The sequence below is a fragment of the Meriones unguiculatus genome, chromosome 2, assembly GCF_030254825.1.
Source record: "Meriones unguiculatus strain TT.TT164.6M chromosome 2, Bangor_MerUng_6.1, whole genome shotgun sequence".
NCBI lineage: Eukaryota > Metazoa > Chordata > Mammalia > Rodentia > Muridae > Meriones > Meriones unguiculatus.
The window spans coordinates 98969362-98989948 of NC_083350.1; the positions used below are offsets into that span (position 1 = coordinate 98969362).

The window sequence follows — 20587 nt, forward strand, 5'->3', positions numbered from 1 at the left end:
TCTATACATTAGAAAGCAATATATGCACACATTTAAATACATGTATAAACATAACTGTGACACATAACAGAGTAGGACTTAATGTGATTCTTTATAGAAAATCATAACAAGGGCTGGAGAGGTGGCTCAGAGGTTAAGAGCACTGGCTGCTCTTCCAAAGGTCCTGAGTTCAATTTCCAGCAACCACATGGTGGCTCAAAACCATCTATAATGGGATCTAGCGCCCTCTTCCAGGATGCAGGCCACCTGCAGGCAGAATTCTATATAAATAATAAATAAATAAATCTTTGAAAAATAAAAAATAATGAGTGCAATTCATAAAAATAAATGTATATATAGCCAATAATCAAAATTTCATGAGTAATCCAAGTGAAAGATTTACCACTTTTATAATGCTGGATTGCTAAGAATAAAGGAATGATTAAGAATGTTGGCAATAAAGCCTCATTTTTATATTGTTTTTCTATTCTTGTTTTTTTTTTATTTTTGATAAAACAATAAATAATTTTGTCTTCATTTTTATTCAGTCCAGACATTTGAGAAGCTCTTTGGCTACCTGAACTATGCTGAAATTTTCTTTTGATTTTCATGCAATTTGTGGTTTATTTATTTTAAAGAGTTGTGGATGCTCTAAATATCTTTCTTTTATTGATTTGTAATGTAATTCTCTCATAGCATGTATATATATGAAAAAAAAAAACACTGAAAACTATTCTTCCCAAATTTTCAAACTTCAGTCCTACCGGTATTCTTAGTGGGCAAAGAAGCAATTAACTAAAATCAAAGGTCATGGCAAGAAAATGATCTCTATTCTGCTCATTCCCACCAATAAACTCAGAATTAAATGTATATATATATATATATATACATTTAAATATAAATATAAATATATTTATATTTATATATATACATGCTATGAGAAAAAATATATATACATATATATTCAAGATATATATATCTTAAACCTATTTGAATATCTTAAACCTATTTAAAATTCTAATAGGATAAAGCATGACACCAAAGAAAAACTTTACATAGCATTTCACTGTGTAAAAACTCAAATATCCAGTAAAACAAAAAGTAAAATCAATAAAATTTAATAAATAACTCAAGAGAGAATTGGAGAGATGGCTCAGTGGTTAATAGCAGGTGTTGCTCTTGTGAGGACCCAGGTTCTGTTCCCAGTACCCACATCAGGCAGCTCACAACCATCTGTAACTCCAATTCCAGGGGCCTGGCGCATCTTTTGGCCTCCTTGGGTACTAGACACACGTGGTGCACATACATACATACAGCAACAACATTTATACACATAAAGTAAAAATAAACAAAATCTTTAAGAACAATAAATAAATAATCCTGGGGGGGCATTTACAACATATGGAAAGAGGAAAATAAAATAATTTTCAAATGTGTCATCTTACTTTGTGCATATTGGCACTGGCCATGTGATAGGCTAGAAAGTTGTACCAATACATGCAGTCCTCCTGATCTGGAGACAGTGTATGCGGCTGGTAATACCTCTGAAACTGCGTGACCATCTTCCTGTGCAGATCCTGAAACCCACACCAAGCAAGTCAGAAGACACAGACAGTATGATAACCTGAACAGATATAGAGTATCTCCCCACAAGCTAGTTACAGATGGGAAAGGGAGGAGCTTTACAGAAATCAAATAAGTACCTCTTCAACCAAATAAACACCAACTACATTATCCATAACATACCAACCTTAATCCCTGATAGGGTGTAATAAAGGCACAGCATCACTTCTGTGTAATTCTTTAAAAAATAATGTGTGTGTGTGTGTAGTTTGTGCACGCTGAATGCAGGTGCCTGAGGGGCCAGAACAGGCTGTCAGATCATCTAAAACTAGAATTACAGGCAGTTGTAAGCTGCCTAATGTGAGTGCTGGGAACGGAGCAGCCAGTGTTCTTAACCACTGAGCCATCTCTCCAGCCCCTTTGTTATTCTTGCCAAATAGGTACAACCTCAAGAGAAGACATCAGACAAAGGAAATTAGAAAACCCTATTTAAACTAGCCGGTTAGTGCTCTTTGGCACTAGCAAAGCTGGGCTGTAGACACAGCTTGGTGTAAAGCCTAATAGGCATGAGGCCTTGAGTTTAATTCCCATTAAATACAAACACTGAGGCTTTTTCACAAATTTGAGGACATTAGAGAGATGACAAATAGAAAAATTAAATGCTGCCATTATTTGATGGTTCATGAGATCCTGAACTGGATCTGGACCACGGAAAGAACACTGATAGTGAAGGTAGAAAAACTCAATAACTGTGGATTAGCTAGTAACAGCACATCAATGGTAACTTTCTGTTTTGATAATTGTATCACAGCTGTGTGAGACATTAACAATAAGGGAAACAAGGCAAAGGTCCACACAGAGAAAGTCTGTAACACATTTTGTGTATCTTTGTATATCAAATCTAAAACTGCTTCAAAACAAAAAGCAAAAACACATGAGAGGAGATTTAAGTACCTGAAGCTGACTTCTATTCTTCTCTGTAAGAAAGTCTACTTGAAGATCATGTAAATAATAACAAAATGACTTTCCATTCCGATCACAGAATAATAGAGACTTATTAACAAACACCTGCAGTATGTCTTCAACTTCTTCAGTTTCCAAGTCCCAGAGAATGCAAAACACCTAGGAACCGTTTTAAGCATTTAATAGACCATAAAAGAACAATGAGTAGGAAGTACTATAGACAAAGTATCGTGATCAATACATTACTTTAAGAATGTTTCCATGTCTCAAGAAGTTCAATTAGTTTTCAAGATAAAAAGAAAAACTGGATGGTTCTTTAACTTCCCTAGAACCACTGAAAATTAAGTAACTCACTCTCAACATAGACAGAAACTAAGAGCACTCTGGCACCCTCCCCTATCACCTCAGTACAATTATCAAAGTTCACACACCATAAACCCCCAATAAGGAGTGCTGGCTGGTCCATTACCTTCGTGGGCACTTTGACATCCTTCTGAAGGATAGAAAGATCTGTGTAATAGTGTCTGAAATCTTCTCTGAGCATGTCAACACTTATAGACATGGCTTCATCCAGAGCCTCATAAGCATAAGATGAAGATTTCCTTATTCTCTTAAACTGCTTATTCTGAAGTTGTCTAAGGTAGTATTCCCAGCGATTGGGAAAATCACGTAAAAGTGCACCAATTAAAGACACTACAAGAGGAGAACCTGCAGGGAAGGTAATTATGTTAATACCACCTTATTTTAAAATCATCACTAAACAATTTTATTTAAAAATTTTTAATCTCTCTCTGGGGAGTCGGTATGTGGGTGTGTGGAGGAAGTAGGTGTGCGTGAGTGTGTGAAGGTCAGAGAACAATTTGTGGGAGTCAGTTCTGTCATTCCACACAAACTCTGATAATGAAACTCAGGCAATCAGGCTCAGCAGCAAGCATCTTTGCCCAGCTACCATCACACCAGCACAAGAAACAATTTTTAATAAAGTTATCCGAGGCCTTACAACATTCCTAGCTCCTGGTTTGCTTTACTTCAAGGTATACCTTGTAAGGAAATCATAAGAAATAAGATTTCACTAGCAGACAGTCCTGACAACATCATTCACTCACTCTATTGCATTACTCTCTTTGTCCAATCCCTCTGTTACATGGCTGTCCACATTTTGGTCACACCTATGCAACGAAGTCCAGAGAGAACTGCACAGGCTGAGCACAGGGAAGAGCTCCTGAAGGGAGCCACACTCCCTCCCGAAACCTATCCATGTACCCCCTATCTGAACCTTTGTATTACCCTTTATAAGGCAGTCAGTATGTTTCCCTGATTTCTGTGAACCGCCCAGTCAAATTAACAAAATTGAGGAGGGTGTTTCTAGATGCTGAGTCAGAAGCCTAGTGCAGCATGGGGCATGTTGACTGGCATCTGAAGTTGGAAGTAGAGAGAGGTCGTCATGGAAACTGATCCTTCAACCTGCAGGATGGACACTTTTCCATGTAAACCATTTAAGAGTTAGCTAAGGGGACAGGTAGCTAGTGAACACTGCAGAACTGATTACTCACATGCTGTCTGGTAAATATATCTACAAATGTGGTGTCAGAGTGATCTGTGCCGTCTGCGTTTAGTGAGAGAAACTAAGTCTAAGACTGTAGTGTTTGTTTTCCTCTACTTCATCAGAACAAGTCAAAAGTATTACTTCACAAATAAAAACATCAACTTGGAGGACAACAGCATTTACTTACCAAACTAAAACATGAATTTTATAAAATTTCAAACAATGTTTTTTTTTTGTTTTTTTTTGTTTGTTTGTTTTGTTTTTTGTTTTTTGAGACAGGGTTTCTCTGTGTACCCTTGGCTATCCTGGACTCACTTTATAGACGAGGCTGGCCTCAAACTCACAGAGATACACCTGCCTCTGTCTCCCACAGTGCTGGGATTAAAAGGCCTATGTCACCAAGACCAGCTCAAAGAAATTTTTAAATGATGCTCATAATATTTTTCACTTTTTGAAATAAAGTCTTCACTTCATTTCACTTTCTTATTAATGTACTCTTTAACTATGGTGAGTACATGTCCCGTTATTTAAAGAATTAATAAATACCAAGTGCATTCACGTAAGGCAGGTTTTGGTGTTCATGTGCTAAGTTATCATATCCAGCTTACTTTATAAAGAGAGCACCCCCATACACAGGTAGCCCCACCTTTGCATTCCTTTATAATGCTGTGAGCCTCTCCTGGCAGATCTTCTTTCTTCATGTTAACAAAAAGCGACAAGATTTCAAGTCCCTTCTTTCTCCCTAGACTACTCTCCATAGGGACAACATACTTAGGACCTGAAGGAAAATCATAACACAAAGTAAGTAATTTGTTTTGTCACGTGTGTACATGTACTGAATGGAACACTGCCTTTTAATGTAATAACTTTACTACAGTATTAAAAAGTAAATTTAAAGTCCTTACCCATTACTGAATCTGTAATGCTCTTATCTCTGGTTGTAAGAAGAATCTGACACTGGTTGTCAAAAGCTTTTAACACCCAAGGATCCCAAACATCATCCAAGATTAACAGAGACCTAAGTTTAAAAAAAAGAGACTAATTGCACTTATTTTACACTTTCTTTATAAAAGTCCTGAGACAAGAGTAAGACAGTTTCTTCCATGTATCTCCAAGAACAAAAAGAGTCAGGGCAGCAAAGGAGAGATTATAATTCCAAGAAAAAAAAGAAAGGAAAAACATGAAGAATTGTGGTGGTTTGAAGAAAAATGCCTCCATGGACTCATGAATTTACACTTAGTCCCCAGTTGATGAACTGTCTGGAAAGAAGTAGGAGGTGTGGCCTTGTTGGAAAAGGTGTGTCACTAGGAGTAGACGTTGAGGTTTCAAAAGCCCACGCCGGGGCAAGTGTCTTGTTCTCCACTGCTGCCTGTGGATCAGATGCAAAGCTCTCATTTATTCCTCCAGTGCCATGCCCATCTGCTTCCTGCCTTGATGACAATGGACAAACCCTCTGAAACTGTCAAGAAGCCTCCAATTAAGTGGTTTCTTTTATAACAGCTGCCTTGGCCATGGTGTCTCTTCACAGCAACAGAATAGTAGTAACTAAGACAGAAGTCAAGATTGGCAACCATACAAAAATAGATAAATAAACAAAAGCACACATGTATATACATACACAAAATAAATTTAACATAAAAAACCAGGCCTGGAAAGATGGCTCAGCAGTTGGAAGAACTGGCCACTCTTTTTTTTTTTTTTTTTTAGTTTTTCATCAATTACACTTTATTCATTCTGCATCCCCCCATAAGCCCCTCCCTTCTCCCCAAGAACTGGCCACTCTTACAGAGGATACAGGTTTGGCTCCCAGAATTTATAGGATAGCTAAAACAGTCTGTAATTCCAGTTCCAGAGAGTCTAAAACCCAGTTCTGCCTTCCACAGGCACCAAGAACACATATCTTGCACATACATATATGTAGGCAAAATACTAATACCCATAAAACAATAAAGTTTCCTTAAAACAACAACAACAAAACAAACAAAACAAAAAACAGAAGGTTAACACAGAGGAAAAAAAAGAAAACAGTCACACTCCAACATAGCTTCATAGGCAAGAAAGGAAACAAACCACAGGTAAGCCATCTGGTCCTTTGGACAAAAGACTGGAAGTTCAGGAAAAGCCCACAGCTCTCCCAAGCCTGAAAACGGGTATAGGGATCATGCAGGCTAGCTCTGAAGGAAATCCTATCACTCCTCCTGCCTTTGAGTGCATCTAGCCAGGTGCTATCTTGAGAGGACCTATTGTTAGATACTGAGCTACTGGGCATCTGGAAACAAAAGGCAAGTCAAGGGATGCCCCACCACAGGGTCTGGATGGAGATGACTAGAAGAGGTAATTGTGAAGACAGAGAGGATCAGACAGGAACCCCATGGAAAATCTAAGCAGTGGGGAGCTCTGACTGTGGAAAGGTTGGTGGTCAGTGGCCCCACCATCTGTGGACTGGGTGTGGACTACTGGGGAGACTGAGAGTACAAGGCAGCAGTCACAGATGGCCTAAGGACCCAGAGCTGGCTCGTTGTCACCTGTGGTTTGCTGCCAGGCAGCACCAACACCTGTGGCAGAATTGTGCAGTTCCTTTCTGTCCCTTACTCCAATGCAAAACACAACACTGTTTCCTTTTTCTACTTTTAACACACTCAGAAGATACGCTTTGTTTGGAAGTTTGCCACTCCTCAGTGAACAAACTAGGAGGCCTCTGGAGCAAGTGGGAACCTGCCTGGCCATCAGGCTTGCAAAGCTTGCTGGGGCCACAGTGGCATTCTGTGCTCCAGGAAGGAAAGCTTCTAAAGTGAACATAGCTGTAATGCTGACAACTTACCCCACATGCAGCACCAAACCAAACTGTGGAAAACACAACAGACCCCATATATGACTCACTACCCATCTCAAGCCCTGAAAGACTCCACTGCTACACAACCCTGAAAGGGTCTTCTCCAGCCCCTATCTTCATCATTGTCAGAACCATAGTCTAGTATTGTTTTATTCTCTAAAGTCTATTTTATATTTTATCCCTCTTTTTCCACTAATTTATTTATTTATTCACTTTACATCCTGATTGCAGGATTTTCTGGAACTGGAATTACAGACTGTTCTTAGCTGCCTTCCTCTCCTCCCAATCCCATCCTCACACCCACCCTGCCCCCAATCTCCCCTCCCCTTTGTCTCAGAAAAGTATTCCTCTTGTTTTATCTAATTTTTTATAAAACATTATTTTGTATGCTTAACTTTTACTTCTCTCCATATTTCTTTTTCTCCTTTTTCTTTAAATTAGCTTGTTTCCCCTTTCACTAAACCCTCCTTTATTAATTCTTTCATGTCTACTTTTTATTTTTACTAATTTTTAATTTTAAAGTTTATTCTACATTATTTTCTATTTTTGTACTCTTTTCTCTGGTTATTGGGTGTAAAAGTGATCTGTGATGGACTTGTACTGTGTTTTTGCACCTAGTTTGTTTTGGTGGTGGTGGTACAGCAGATTGTTTTTCCCTTCTCCTGGAGGATGTGGTCCTTACCAGAAAGCTACTCAGAAAGACCCTGTAAAACCTGTAAAAAGATGTGCAAATCTCAACACAAAAACATAGAAAAGTGAGGTAACATAACTCCTCCAAAATCTTATAACTTTTCAATAATTATACCTAAAGATACTGAAATGGTTGAAATCATTTAAGTTTTCAAAACAGTGACCTCAGAGAGAATTCAAATAAATAATGAAACAAAGAAGTCAATTCCAAAATGAGATGAAAAAATTCTATAACTTAAATAACAAATCCAGCAAAGAGAAATTCTGAGGGGGGAAATCAGCCAGTCAAAACTAAAAACTCACCAATGGACTAGACCAGGTGAAATAAAGAATATCAGAAATGGAATACAAGGTTGAGGAATGGTTACATTTGAAGAGCAATAAAGAAAAACAAATAAAAAAGCAATCATAACCAGCAATCAGGACCTCTAGGACATAATGAAGAGGCTAAGGATGTGTCTCAGTTGCCTAGCATGCACAAAGCTCCGGATTCAATTCTCAGCACCACATAAATTGGGTACCATGCCACACATCTCTTATCCCACCATGTAGGAGGTGAAGGCAGGAAGATTAGAAGTTTAAGGTTATTTTCAACTACATAGTAAGTTCAAGACTAGCCCTGAATACTATATGACACTTTAAAAAAAAAACAAAAAAACAAACAAACAAAAAACAAAAAACAGAAAAAAAGCAAGCATAGCAGAGTATTGTTAATAGTGTCAGGGGTTGCTCTCTCCCATGAGGTGGGTCTCAGGTTGGGCCAGGCACTGGTTGAAGATTCCTGCAGTCTCTGCTCTATCTTTACTTCTGCACATCTCGTAGGCAGGGTAAATTTTGGGTTGAGGTTGTTTGGGTGGGTTGGTGTTCTCCTCCCTCCACTAGGAGTCCTGTCTGGTTAGAGGGTGTCCTCTTCAGTCTCCATGACACCTGCTACTACCAGTCTTACCTAGTGTCATCCCCATGTCCTCCCAGGAGCCTACACTGCTGCAGGTCTCCAGCTTGTCTCAAAGATGGACCTTTGGTTCCCCCTCTCTCTCACAGTCCTGGCCTCCCACCCCTGCTCTCCTTACATCTGATGAGTGAATGTGTGTGTGTCTCTCTGTGTCTGTGTTTTGTTTTTTTTTTTTTTTGAGACAGGTCTCTCTGCATAGCCTTGGCTGTCCTGGACTCACTTTGTAGAGAAGCCTGACATCAAACTCACACATATCTGCCTGCCTCTGTCTTCCTGAGTGCTGGGATTACAGGTGTGCACCACTAGACCCAGCTCAGTGTGAATCTTTTAATTGGAAATTTAATGTTTACATTCAAAATCACTGACTTTTTTTCTCGTGGGTTTATATATTCCCACCTTCCTCTTTGTTCTCCTTTGTGGAGTATTTTCTTTCCAGTGGATGCTCCACCGGTGAGTGTTGGGCTTTGCATATTTTCATGAGACAGTTATCCTTTCACGTCTAGTGTAGGATTGCCTTAAGAAGCTCTATTTGTCCTTCATTTCTGAAGAACAGCATTACTAAGCAAAGTTCTTTTTTTCTTTGTTTGCTTTTTAGAGTTTTCTGTTTTGTTTTGTTTTCAAAATTGGGTTTCTCTATGTATCCTTAGATGCCCTGGAACTTGCTCTGTAGAGCAGGCTGGCCCTGAACCCAAAGAGAGACACCTGCATCTCCCTCCCAAGTGCTGGGATTAAAGGTGTATGTGACCACCACCCAGCTAGCAAAGTGGTTTTTTTTTATAGTTTTATAATTTATTTACTTTTATTTATGTACATTGGTGTTTTGCCTTCATGCATGTCTGTGTGAGGGTGTCAGATCCCCTAAAACTGTTATTACACAGTTGTAAGCTGCTGTGTGGGTACTGGAAACTGAGCCTGAGTCCTCTAGAAGAGCAGAGTGCTCTTTCCTGCTGAGCTCTCTCTAGCCCCTAAAGTGTTCTTAATTGGTAGGAAACTGTTTGCTTTTCAGACTTTAACTGTATTATCCATTCTCTCCTGGCCTGTGGAGACTTCTGCTGTCTAGTAGGGATTTCCTTGTGAATGAGTTGATGCTTTTCTCTTGGGATTTGTTTGGTTTTTTGTTTGTTTGTTTGTTTGTTGTTGTTGCTGTCTGGAGGTTGGGGGTTGTTTTTCTCTTGAGATAGCTTCTCCCTATGTAGCCTTAGCTGGTCTGGAACTTGCTATGTAAACCAGACTAGCCTCGAACTCGCAGAAATCTACCTGTCTCTCAAGTACTGGGATAAAGGTATGCACCACCATGCCCGCTTCTTGACGCTTTTTGAAATCATTTCGTCCTTTTATTTTTATATTTACTTATTTCTTTTGTCTGAGCACAGCTTTTTTACTTTCTCTTCTATTTATATGTTATGCACATATGTCATAGCACATATGTATACACATATGTCATAGCACGCACATAAAAGTCAGAGGACAATTTGCAGGAGTCAGTTCTCTCCTTCCACCATGTGAGATACGGGGCTCAAACTCCGGGTGTCAAACTGGGCAGCAAGGGCCCTTAGGCACTGGGCCAAAACTCCTGATTGTTTTACATTTGTCTTTGCTTTTAAGACAGAGTCTCACTATGTACCTAGGCTCTCCTCAAACTCCCATTCCTCTTCCGCTGCCCCATGACTCCTGGGATGATTACAGGTGTACATCACAGCACCTGGACCAGGCAGAGTTATCACATAAGACTGAGCTTCAAGCTCAGAAAGTCTTTCTTCAGCTTGAAATAGTCTGAGATTCTCAATTATATTTTTTAATTGTTTTATTAACATTAATGGGTTCAAAACTATCATCTCCTATCATTTGTTAATTTTTTTACTCAGCTCATGTACTATTTTCTTAATTTTTCAGTTTTACTTTGTATTCTCTCCCATCTTATTGAGTTTCCTTACAATCATTATTTTTAACTCATTTTCAGGAATTTGTCAATTTCGTTTTCTCCTGGGTCCATTGCTAAAAGGCTGTTATATCCCTTAGGAGGCATCATGTTACCATGCTTTTTCATGGTTTTTGTGTCCCAAAACTTGTATTCATGCCTCTGGTAGATAAGCTACCTCTAGCAACTTTTGCAATAGATTTTTTTCCTTCTGTGTGTTTTCCAAGGCTAACCAGGTGGGCTACCTTGACTCTGGTTCCATGTGGGTGTAATAATTCAGTGTGTATACAATTACTTCAGCTATCAAAATCTAAAAAAAAAAACAAAAACAAAAATCACGTGGTGGGAGCAACAGCACACACACGCCTTTAATCCCAGTACTCGGGAGAGAGAGGCAGAAGAATCTTTTGTGAGTTCGAGGCCAGCCTGGTCTACAGAGTGAGTTCCAAGACAGCCAGGGCTACTCGGAGAAACTCTCTCTCGAAAACACACACAGAGACACACACAATCTGGACCCTTGTGGGTATCTCTGTAACAACAGTTATAAGGCATGGTGGTTTGAATGAGAATGGCCTTCATAAGGCTCATATGTTTGAATACTTGATTTCCAGTTAGTGGAACTGTTTGTGAAGGATTAGGAGGTGTGGCCTTATGGAGGAGACCACCTGTGAGGTTTCAAATTGTAAATCCCACTGTACCTCTGTTTCCTGTTTGGGGTTCAAGAGTTGAGCTCTCAGCTGTTCCTGCTGTCATACTTTACTCTGTCATCATGGACTCTTAACTTTCTGAAACTGTAAGCGCAAAAAAAAACTCTTCTACAAATAGCCTTGGTCAAGGAATTTTATCACAGCAACAGAGAAGTAACTAAGACCAGGGGTTTGTAGAATTGCTCCAGCAGCTCAAATGCAGCAGAAGAGATACGCTAAACACTAGCATAGCCAAACAAACTATGAGCTGCAAGTTTTGTACAATACCCTGTATCATGGTAATACGGCAGAGCTAGAAAGAAAGACACCTAACAATTGTCTTTGATCTCCTCAGGTGCACATAGGAACATATGCACACACCACACACAGTTCCAAGGCCACTGGGATGACCTAGATCTGAGTTCGATTCCCAGAATCCATAGCAGAAAGAAAAGAACCAATTCCTGAAAGCTGTCTTCTAACCCAGACACAAGCCTTAAAAAAAAGACAGATAGACACACACACACACACACACACACACACACACAATGAATTTTAAAATAAAATAAATCCTTTTAGCAAAGGATATGGCCCAGTGATAGAACATGTGTCTAACATGGATGAGCCTTGGGTCCAATCCCCAACCCCACAAATATCCTTCCTTCTTTCCTTTCTCAGTCTTTATCTAGTCACTTAGACTTTTTTTCCTCATTCTGTTTTTCCAGTGGAAGCAGTAAAGACCACTAACCAACTATAAATTGTAATTCACAAAGCCCTACAATGGCATCTAGGAAGCAATGCAACAAATAAGTTACAAAAATGAACAATTCAGACCAAACGGTAGCCACTTTGCTTTTTAAAATCCTAAGAGGGAAGAGCAGGAAGGCAATGGCTCTAGAAGGGCATGGTGTCTCAGGGTGTCAGTAAAGTCTCCCACACTAACTCCGTTTGATGGATACCTTGGGTGTTTGCGTAGCATCAGGACACGGAGACGGTCTTTCGCCTCTTCAATATTAAGTGGAAGCCTCTGCGAAAAACTCTCTTCTTGATCCAGCCGTGAGCAAAGATTCTGCAGTTTCATGAGAAGCCCAGATTTATCTTGTTTTCCAACTGAAACCCAATGTACACCCCCTGGGAAACAACCTAATAAGGAGAAGAAGAAATGTGAGGCCTCCGAACAAGAGCCCCCTCTGAACTGCTTTACTGTTAAGAATCAAATGTATGCCAATCTTCTATCTAGTATCTTTGCCTTCTTTTGAGTCAAGCTATAAATTTTGATACGAGTCTATTGCTGAACTACAAACCTAAATCTATAACTGAAACTGAAGATTTAAGTTAGGACGGTATCTGAGGCCTTCAGGGAAGTATTTTTGCTTTGCCAGGCATATTTTCACAATCTTTGTTCCCAATGACCTCTGCCTTATAATGGCCATTCTCATCATCAGTGCTTTTGAAATACGGGGCTGAGAGGGCTGAGTTACTGTTTGTTATGAGAGACTATCCATGTATACTAGGATGATTAACAGCCTCTGGTCCCCACTCTGGGATGCTTAGTAGGATTCTCCCTATCAGTATTAACCAAAAATATCTTCAAACACTGTGAAATACCCCTATAGGATGTTGAGATGTGTGAAGTTATATCTCTGTATATTCAATTATTGCTTAACTGTTCTTGGTATTGTTATTTCTATGGCCTATCAACCGTCTTATATTTTGTAAACATTCATCCTTTCTCATGTGCCTACTGGATGTAATAAAGATCTGACACCCAATAGCTGGGCAGGCAGTGGAAGGTGGACCTTCCAGGAAAGAGAGGGTCTCTGGGATAAAAAAAAGTAAAGGGTGGGCTGGAGAGAAGGCTCAGAGGTTAAGAACACTGTGTTCTCTTCCAGAGGTCCTGAGTTCAATTCCCAGCAACCATACGGTGACTCACAACCATCTATAAAGAGATCTGGTGACCTCTTCTGGCATGTAGGTGTACATGCAGACAGAATATGATACATAAAAAATAATTAAAAAAAAAAAAAAAAAAGGTCTCTAGGAGATTCGCCAGCTGGGCAAGAAAGAGGTGGAAAGAGAAAGGTAAAGCTGGCTCCATGGCAAGAAATTAGCCAGATTCAGCTAGAAGGCTGGCTGGGAATCTGCCCAGCTAAAACACATAGGCTTTAAAATATTAAAAAGCTTCTGTGTCATTATTTGAACCCCTGGTGGGTTCGAAAGTCCTGAATACATTTGGTTCCCAGTGCCCACATGGCAGTTCATAACCTTAACTCTACTTCAGAGGATACGACGCCCTTTTCTGGCCTCTCAAGGGGCAGACGCAGTGCACATACACATAGAATAAAAATAATTATTTTCGTTTTGTTCTGACAACAGTGTCCTTCGCTTTACAGAAGCTTTTCAGTTTCATGAGGTCCCATTTATTAATTTTGAACCTGTTGATTTTACAGCCTGTGCTGTTGGTGTTCTGTTCAGGAAGTTGTCTCCTGTGCCAAAGGATCTTCACCAATTCTTTATCTGACAAAGGGCTAATATCCAGAGTATAGAAGAACTCAAGAAGTTAAACAGCAACAAATCAAGTAATCCAATTAAAAAATGGGGTACAGAGCTAAACAGAGAATTCTCAATACAGGAATATCAAATGGCATGGAAACACTTAAAGAAATGCTTAACATCCTTAGCTATCAGGGAAATGCAAATCAAAACAACCCTGAGATTTCACCTTACACCCATCAGAATGGCTAAGATCAAAAACTCAAGTGACGACACATGCTGGAGAGGTTGTGGAGAAAGGGGAACCCTCCTCCATTGCTGGTGGGAATGTAAACTTATACAACCACTTTGGAAATCAATCTGGAACTTTCTTAGACAATTAGGAATAGTGCTTCCTCAAGATCCAGCTATACCACTCCTAGGCTCAAAAGATGCTCAAGTATACAACAAGGACATTTGGTCAACCATGTTCGAAGCAGCTTTATTTGTAATAGCCAGAAGCTGGAAACAACCCAAATGTCCCTCAGTTGAGGAATGGATACAGAAATTGTGGTACATTTACAATATGGAATACTACTCAGCAATTAAAAACAAGGAAATCATGAAATTTGCAGGAAAATGGTGGGAACTAGAAAAGAGAACCCTGAGTGAGGTATCCCAGAAGCAGAAAGACACACATGGTAAATACTCACTTAAACGTGAATATTAGACATATGATATATGATAAACATACTAAAATCTGTACACTTAAAGAAGCTAAGCAAGAAGGAGGACTGCAGGTAAGATGCTCAATCCTCATTCAGAGAGGCAAATGGGATGGACCTCGGAAGAGGGAGAAAAAGGGAACAGGACAGGAGCCTACCACAGAGGGCCTCTGAAAGACTCTACCCAGCAGGGTATCAAAGCAGATGCTGAGACTCATAGCCAAACTTTGGGCAGAGTGCAAGGAATCTTAGGAAAGAAGGGAGAGACAGAAAGATCTGGAGGGGATAGGAACTCCACAAGGAGAGAAAAAAAAATCTGAGCTCAGGGGTCTTTTCTGAGACTGACATTCCAACCAAGGACCATTCATGGATATAATCTAGAACCCCTGCTCAGATGTAGCCCATGGCAGCTAGTAAGGGGAACAGGGACTGTCTCTGACATGAACTCAGTGGCTGGCTCTTTGATCACCTCCCCCTGAGGGGGGTACAGCCTTACCAGGCCACAGAGGAAAACAATGCAGACAGTAGTCCTGATGAGAACTGATAGACTAGGGTCAGACAGAAGGAAAGGAGGACCTCCCATATCAGTGGACTGGGAGAGGGGCATGGGAGGAAAAAAGGGAGGAAGGGTAGGACTGGGAGATGACAAGGGAGGGGACTATAGCTGGGATACAAAGTGAATAAACTGTAATTAATAAAACAATAAATAAATTTTAAAAAAATAATGATTTTTTTGAAAAGAAGAAACACCCATGAACACATAAGTCACTATGGTTCTCTCAGCGTTCTCAATGTGGCTCCAATGCTCACTCGACACACACTTGTAGCACATCAGCTCATGGTATTCTCATCTGCTATGCTGGCATGAGAATACTCTACTGACTGCAAAGTTGCCAAGAGAAATTTAAAATATAAAATGTAATAGGTATAATGGCACATGCCTTTAATTCCAGCACTCAGGAGGCCAAAGGCAGAAAGACCTCTGTGAGTTCAAGGCCAGCCTGTACTACAGAGCAAGTTCCAGGACAGTCAAGGCTACTCAGAAAACCCTGTCTCAAAAAACTAAATAAATAAGTAAAAGGGTATCAGACAAGACTATCAGTGTTATGCTTCTGGAAGCACCCTATAAATATTAAGCTTTAAACTAGTTAGTACTTATCAAAATGTCATTATTATCATTACTCTTACAATTATTACTAATTAAACAACATGTCTTATAATATGTATTTTTATTTCTATATACCCAGAACAACAAAAAGCCTTAAATCTTCATAGCATATACTTACATGACTACATCAATTTTTAAATGAAATAATTTTCCCCATATATACCTAAAAAAGCCAGATATGGTGACTCATACCTATAATTTCAATACTCAGGAAGCTGAGGCAGGAGGATTACAAGCTCAAGGCTAATACAGACTCTATTCAAGATTCTATCTCAAAAATAAATAAATAAATAGGTAAATAAATAAATAAATAAAGTCTAGTTGGAGCGCTGGCTCACACCTGTTACATAATCCCAGCACTGAGAAACAACACACACACAGGAGGATACAGGAGAGGCAGAAAGGTAAGTGGATGCTCCCACTGGGGAAATCAATAGGGAATTTTGTACCATATATGGTTCAGCTATACCACATCTGGATGTATACCCAAAGGATTCTACGTTACCATACCACAGAGATACTTGTACATCCGTGCTTATTGTTGCACTATTCACTTTTTTTGTTTTGTTTTGCTTTTCAAGACAGGGTTTCTCTGTGTAGCCTTGGCTGTCCTGTACTCAGTTTGTAGACCAGGCTGGCCTTGAACTCACAGCAATGCAATCTGCCTGCCTCTACCTCCCAGAGTGCTGAGCTCACAGGCGTGCGCCACTGCACCCAGCTTATGCACTATTCACAACAGTCAAGATATGGAACCAGCCCAGAGAATCATTAACACAAATGGGTAAATAAAATGCCGTATGCATGCCAGTGGAATTATTTGTTGTTGCTGTTGTTTCAAGACAGGGTTCTTCTGTATAGCCTTGGCTATCCTGGACTTACTTAGTAGATGCCAATGGAATTATTACACTATTATTATAGGAAAATAAATGAAACTGAGATCAAGATGTAAAGCAAAATAAACCAAACTGAAAAAGATAAACACTACATTTTCTCTCGTGGACAAAATCGATCTGAATTTACAGGGATGATGCGATGGACTAGTAGATAAAGACACATGCCATAAATCTGATGACCTGACTTCAACCCTCAGGCAAAAGGTAGAAAGAGAATAAACTTTTGAAAGTTGTCCTCAGACCTACATCTACACACTAACATAAATAAATAAAATATTTTTTCAATTCCTTTAATTTGTGTGTTTGTATGTGTATGTGTTTATTTGTGTTGTGTATGAAAAATCGAAAGTGGACTAAAAGAGGAAAAAAGATGTAAAGAGAGGGAAAGGGAAGAACAAAATAGAGTAATAACATATATGTGAAGTGAAAGAAAAGAAAGGGGACTATCTGAGAAGAGGACAGCAAAGAGGGTGGGCAAGGCAAAGAAAGGGTGAGAACAAAGACGAACTATGAGACTATGTATATATGAAAACACAATGCAGCTCATTGTTCTGAGCTGGCTGGAGGGTGCAGCAGGTAAAAGTGGCTGCCACACAAGCCTGACAACCTGAGTTTGATCCCTGGAGCCTCAGAAAGGCAGAAGGAGAGAATGGACTCCACAAAGTTGTATTCAGACTCCACATCTGGACTGTGGCACACGCACGTCCACAAGCACACAAGCACACACTAATAAATTATCTTTTTTAAACTGTTGGGCATGGTGGTGCACACCTTTAATCCCAGCACCCAAGAAGCACAGGCAGGTGATTTCATTGTCAGGCTGGTCTACAGAGTGAGCCTCCACCTCAAGATAAACAAATAATTCACTACCAATATTTTTTAAAGAAGTTCGTTATTTTGTGTGCTAACTAAAAAAAAATAGGTAAAAAAAAAAAAAAAGACAAAGCTGAAAACTCCGGTTAGATTACTATGTATGTTAGAAGAAGGAAGAAAAGAAATCCTAACACTTTACTCGCAGAAACTTCCAGAAGTTCTTGCCTAGGATGAAACGGTAGGTCCTACTACTATGCTCTGTTACGTACATTTGGAAACACACCAAAAATGTTTTTAAAAATTCACTCTAAGCTGATCACCAAGATTTAGAATTTAGGAGACTGACGAACGGAGAGAGCTTTCATTTCCTTCGCTACCGCTCTGTTTTGTGACTGAACATACACATCATGCATTCTACCCACTGAGCTCGTCCAACCATCTTACAGTGTTTCTATGGCCGAGGTCAGCCTCAGCCTCCCAATTCTCTTGCCTCAGACTCCTGCTTTTGTACTCACACTTAGCTTATTTTTACTTTTTTTTTAATTAAAAATCCTATTTTTCCTAGCAGTGGTGATGAATGCCTTTAGCCCCAACACTCAGGAGGCAGAGGCAGGTGAATCACTGAGTTTGAGGCTAGCCTGATCAACAGAGTGAGTTCCAGGACAGCCAGGGCTACACAGAAAAAGAAAGAGAGAGAGAGAGAAAGGAAGGAAGGAAGGAAGGAAGGAAGGAAGGAAGGAAGGAAGGAAGGAAGGAAGGAAATGATTTTTTTTCATTTCTCAAAAAATTTTCCTTGTAGCCTGGCATGGTTGTACAAGCCTTTAATCCTAGCACTTGGGGAGGCAGAGGCAGGTGGATCTTTGAGTTCAAAGCCAAGCTAATCTACAAAGTGACTACAGGACAGCCAAGGCTACACAAAGAAACCTTGTCTCAAAAACAAAACAAACAAACAAACAAAAAACTACTTTTATAATACTTACACAAATTTATAATTCTAAAAAATTATGCTTTCCAGATTATTTTTTAAAAATTATCCCAGGGGGCTGGAGAGATGGCTCAGAGGTTAAGGACACTTGCTGTTCTTCCAAAGGTCCTGAGTTCAATTCCCAGCAACCACATGGTGGCTAGCAACCATCTATAGTAAGGTCTGCTGTGCAGGCAAAATGTTGTATAAATAATAAATAAATCTTTAAAAAAAAATTAAAAAAAAAAATTATCCCAGGATTAAAAAGAAGTAACATACCTTAATGGAACTACCTGGTAAACTATTCCACATTGAAATACCACTTTCCTAGGTTACATGCTTCCTATCCTGAGCTTAAAACTACATTGGGGCATTATAAACATATGCAAGAATAAACCAAATAAATACCATTCATTTCAAAAGGAAAGGTAAACAATTAGATTAAGTGATCAACTGATTACAGATCTACCACTACAGTACATTTAATCAGTGAACTGTTATTTCTATATTTTAGGAGGAATTTAAACATCTTAAATATGGGCACAAGAGGGAGCAATTTAGCCTTGAATGAGGCTTGTACTTATATTCACTCAGAGAAATTTCTTCAAAGAAAAACTGCCTCTATTCAGAGGGGAAAGCAAAGGAGATCCCACTCTATTTTCACATGAGGTTTTTCCTGCTAGCAATTAATAATCTAATAGCATCAAGGAAATCTTGGGATGACAGAAGCAAATAAGTAGGCAGCCTACAGAAAAAGCTTCCATGTTTTAAAGAACAGCATAGGGCTGGCAAAATGCTCAGGGAGTAAGGACCAAACCTGACAACCTCAGTTCAATCCCTGAAATCCACACGGTGGAAAAAGAGAACTGACACACCATGCCCCCCCCCAACTCACAAAGAGAGAGGACCTTAGTTGGTTTAAAGATATGCTGACATTTTCTATATATGTGTAACAAAGAGTTTGAAAAAGTTTGAAAAGAAAGCTAGGTTACCTAAAATTGTAAGGCAGGTGGATCTCACAAAAGTATCTGAGGATATGACTTAAGCTCACGTGTACCAAAGAGTTACTAGCGCATTTGGAGTTTTCTCAAAGCAAAGAGGTCAGAAACTGGGGAGATGGCTCTGTTGGTACAGTGCTTGCATCAAGCAAGAGGACCTAAATTTAATCCCTACCACCAATGTGAAAAGCCAGATGTGGCAGGGGAGAACAGGACATGCCTACAATATGTGGAGAAAGGCAGAGCCCTGTGAGTGGCTGCCAGCTAGCCTAGCTCAGCCATTCAGCTCTAGGGTCAGTGAGACACCCTGACTCAAAATAGAAAGTGGAGAACAATTGAGGAAGACTCCTATGTTGACCTCTGGCCCCCACAAGCACATATGTACCCACATGTTCACACACACACATACACACACAGCTGTTAAATTATACAATGTTTCCTGAGCCACTAACCCTCTAGGTTTTTATTCACTTTTCATCCCTAACATTATCATAATACAGAACAACTTAAATGAAGTATTCTTTAAATTTTAAATATATATTTTAAAGAAAGTTCATCATGAAACTGATATGAAAACTTAATTCTTTAATCCTTAAAGGAACTTAAGCCATTTTATCCTGAAATAGCTTTAGCAATCAATTCTGTAGTAGTTTGTTTTGCTTTAGACAGAATCTCACTGCATAGCCTTGGCTATCCAGGAACTCACTATGCAGATCAGGCTGGTCTTGAACTCAGAGATCTACCTACCTCTGCCTCCCATGTGTTGCAATGACTACCGGTGGCATGCACTACCACTACCACCACTACCAGGCAGCCAAGGAGATTTTAAAAACCTTTCCAAGACTCTAGAGACTTTCAAGGAGCTAGTAAATCCCAAGAAACTCCTCTTATGACAGGAAAAAAAAAAACAACTAAAAGCTAAGGACTGGACATCCTGTCAAGCCTGCCATCAATACTGCTAAAAAGGCTAACAAGGTGTAAACTAAATCCTTGTTTGCACAAACATGTGCCCTAGACTATCTTTCCAGTCTCTTATAGGCCTGTTACTTCGTCCACTTAATGTGTCATAAACTCCCTTGATTGCTGGGTAAGACTTGTATTTTTAAAATGATCACTAGGAGTCAGAAACTGTTTTAGAATTCCCTACAAGTGCTAAACAAATAGGACTCACTAAAAAATGAAGGAGCTGGTGAGACATATAGGCATTTACAACCAAACCTGACAGTCTGAGTTTGGATCACTAGAACCTACATGATGGAAAGAAAGAACCACCTCTCCCTAAGTGTCTCTGTCCTTCACACAAGTGGCATGACATGTGCATTCTCGTGTGAACATACAGAGGTGCGCACATGTAAAAAATATTTTTAGAAATTATAGAAGAGAGAGAAAGCCAAACATTGGGGTAGTTGTACACTTACTCCTAA

The 20587-nt window shown here is 39.5% G+C and overlaps 1 protein-coding gene across 2 annotated transcripts in view; it reads right to left on the minus strand.

Annotated features, from left to right (window-relative positions):
- The window catches only part of Apaf1 (apoptotic peptidase activating factor 1), an 81769-nt gene that overhangs the window by 56110 nt on the left and 5072 nt on the right, over positions 1 to 20587 (minus strand). For both annotated transcript variants that reach the window (XM_060377914.1, XM_060377915.1), the window contains exons 5-10: positions 12090 to 12273; positions 4957 to 5069; positions 4698 to 4829; positions 2975 to 3213; positions 2497 to 2664; positions 1425 to 1556 (exon numbers count right to left, since the gene is read on the minus strand). In XM_060377914.1, the coding sequence (XP_060233897.1) occupies positions 1425 to 1556; positions 2497 to 2664; positions 2975 to 3213; positions 4698 to 4829; positions 4957 to 5069; positions 12090 to 12273 (968 nt within the window). The remainder of the gene's footprint in view (positions 1 to 1424; positions 1557 to 2496; positions 2665 to 2974; positions 3214 to 4697; positions 4830 to 4956; positions 5070 to 12089; positions 12274 to 20587) is intronic.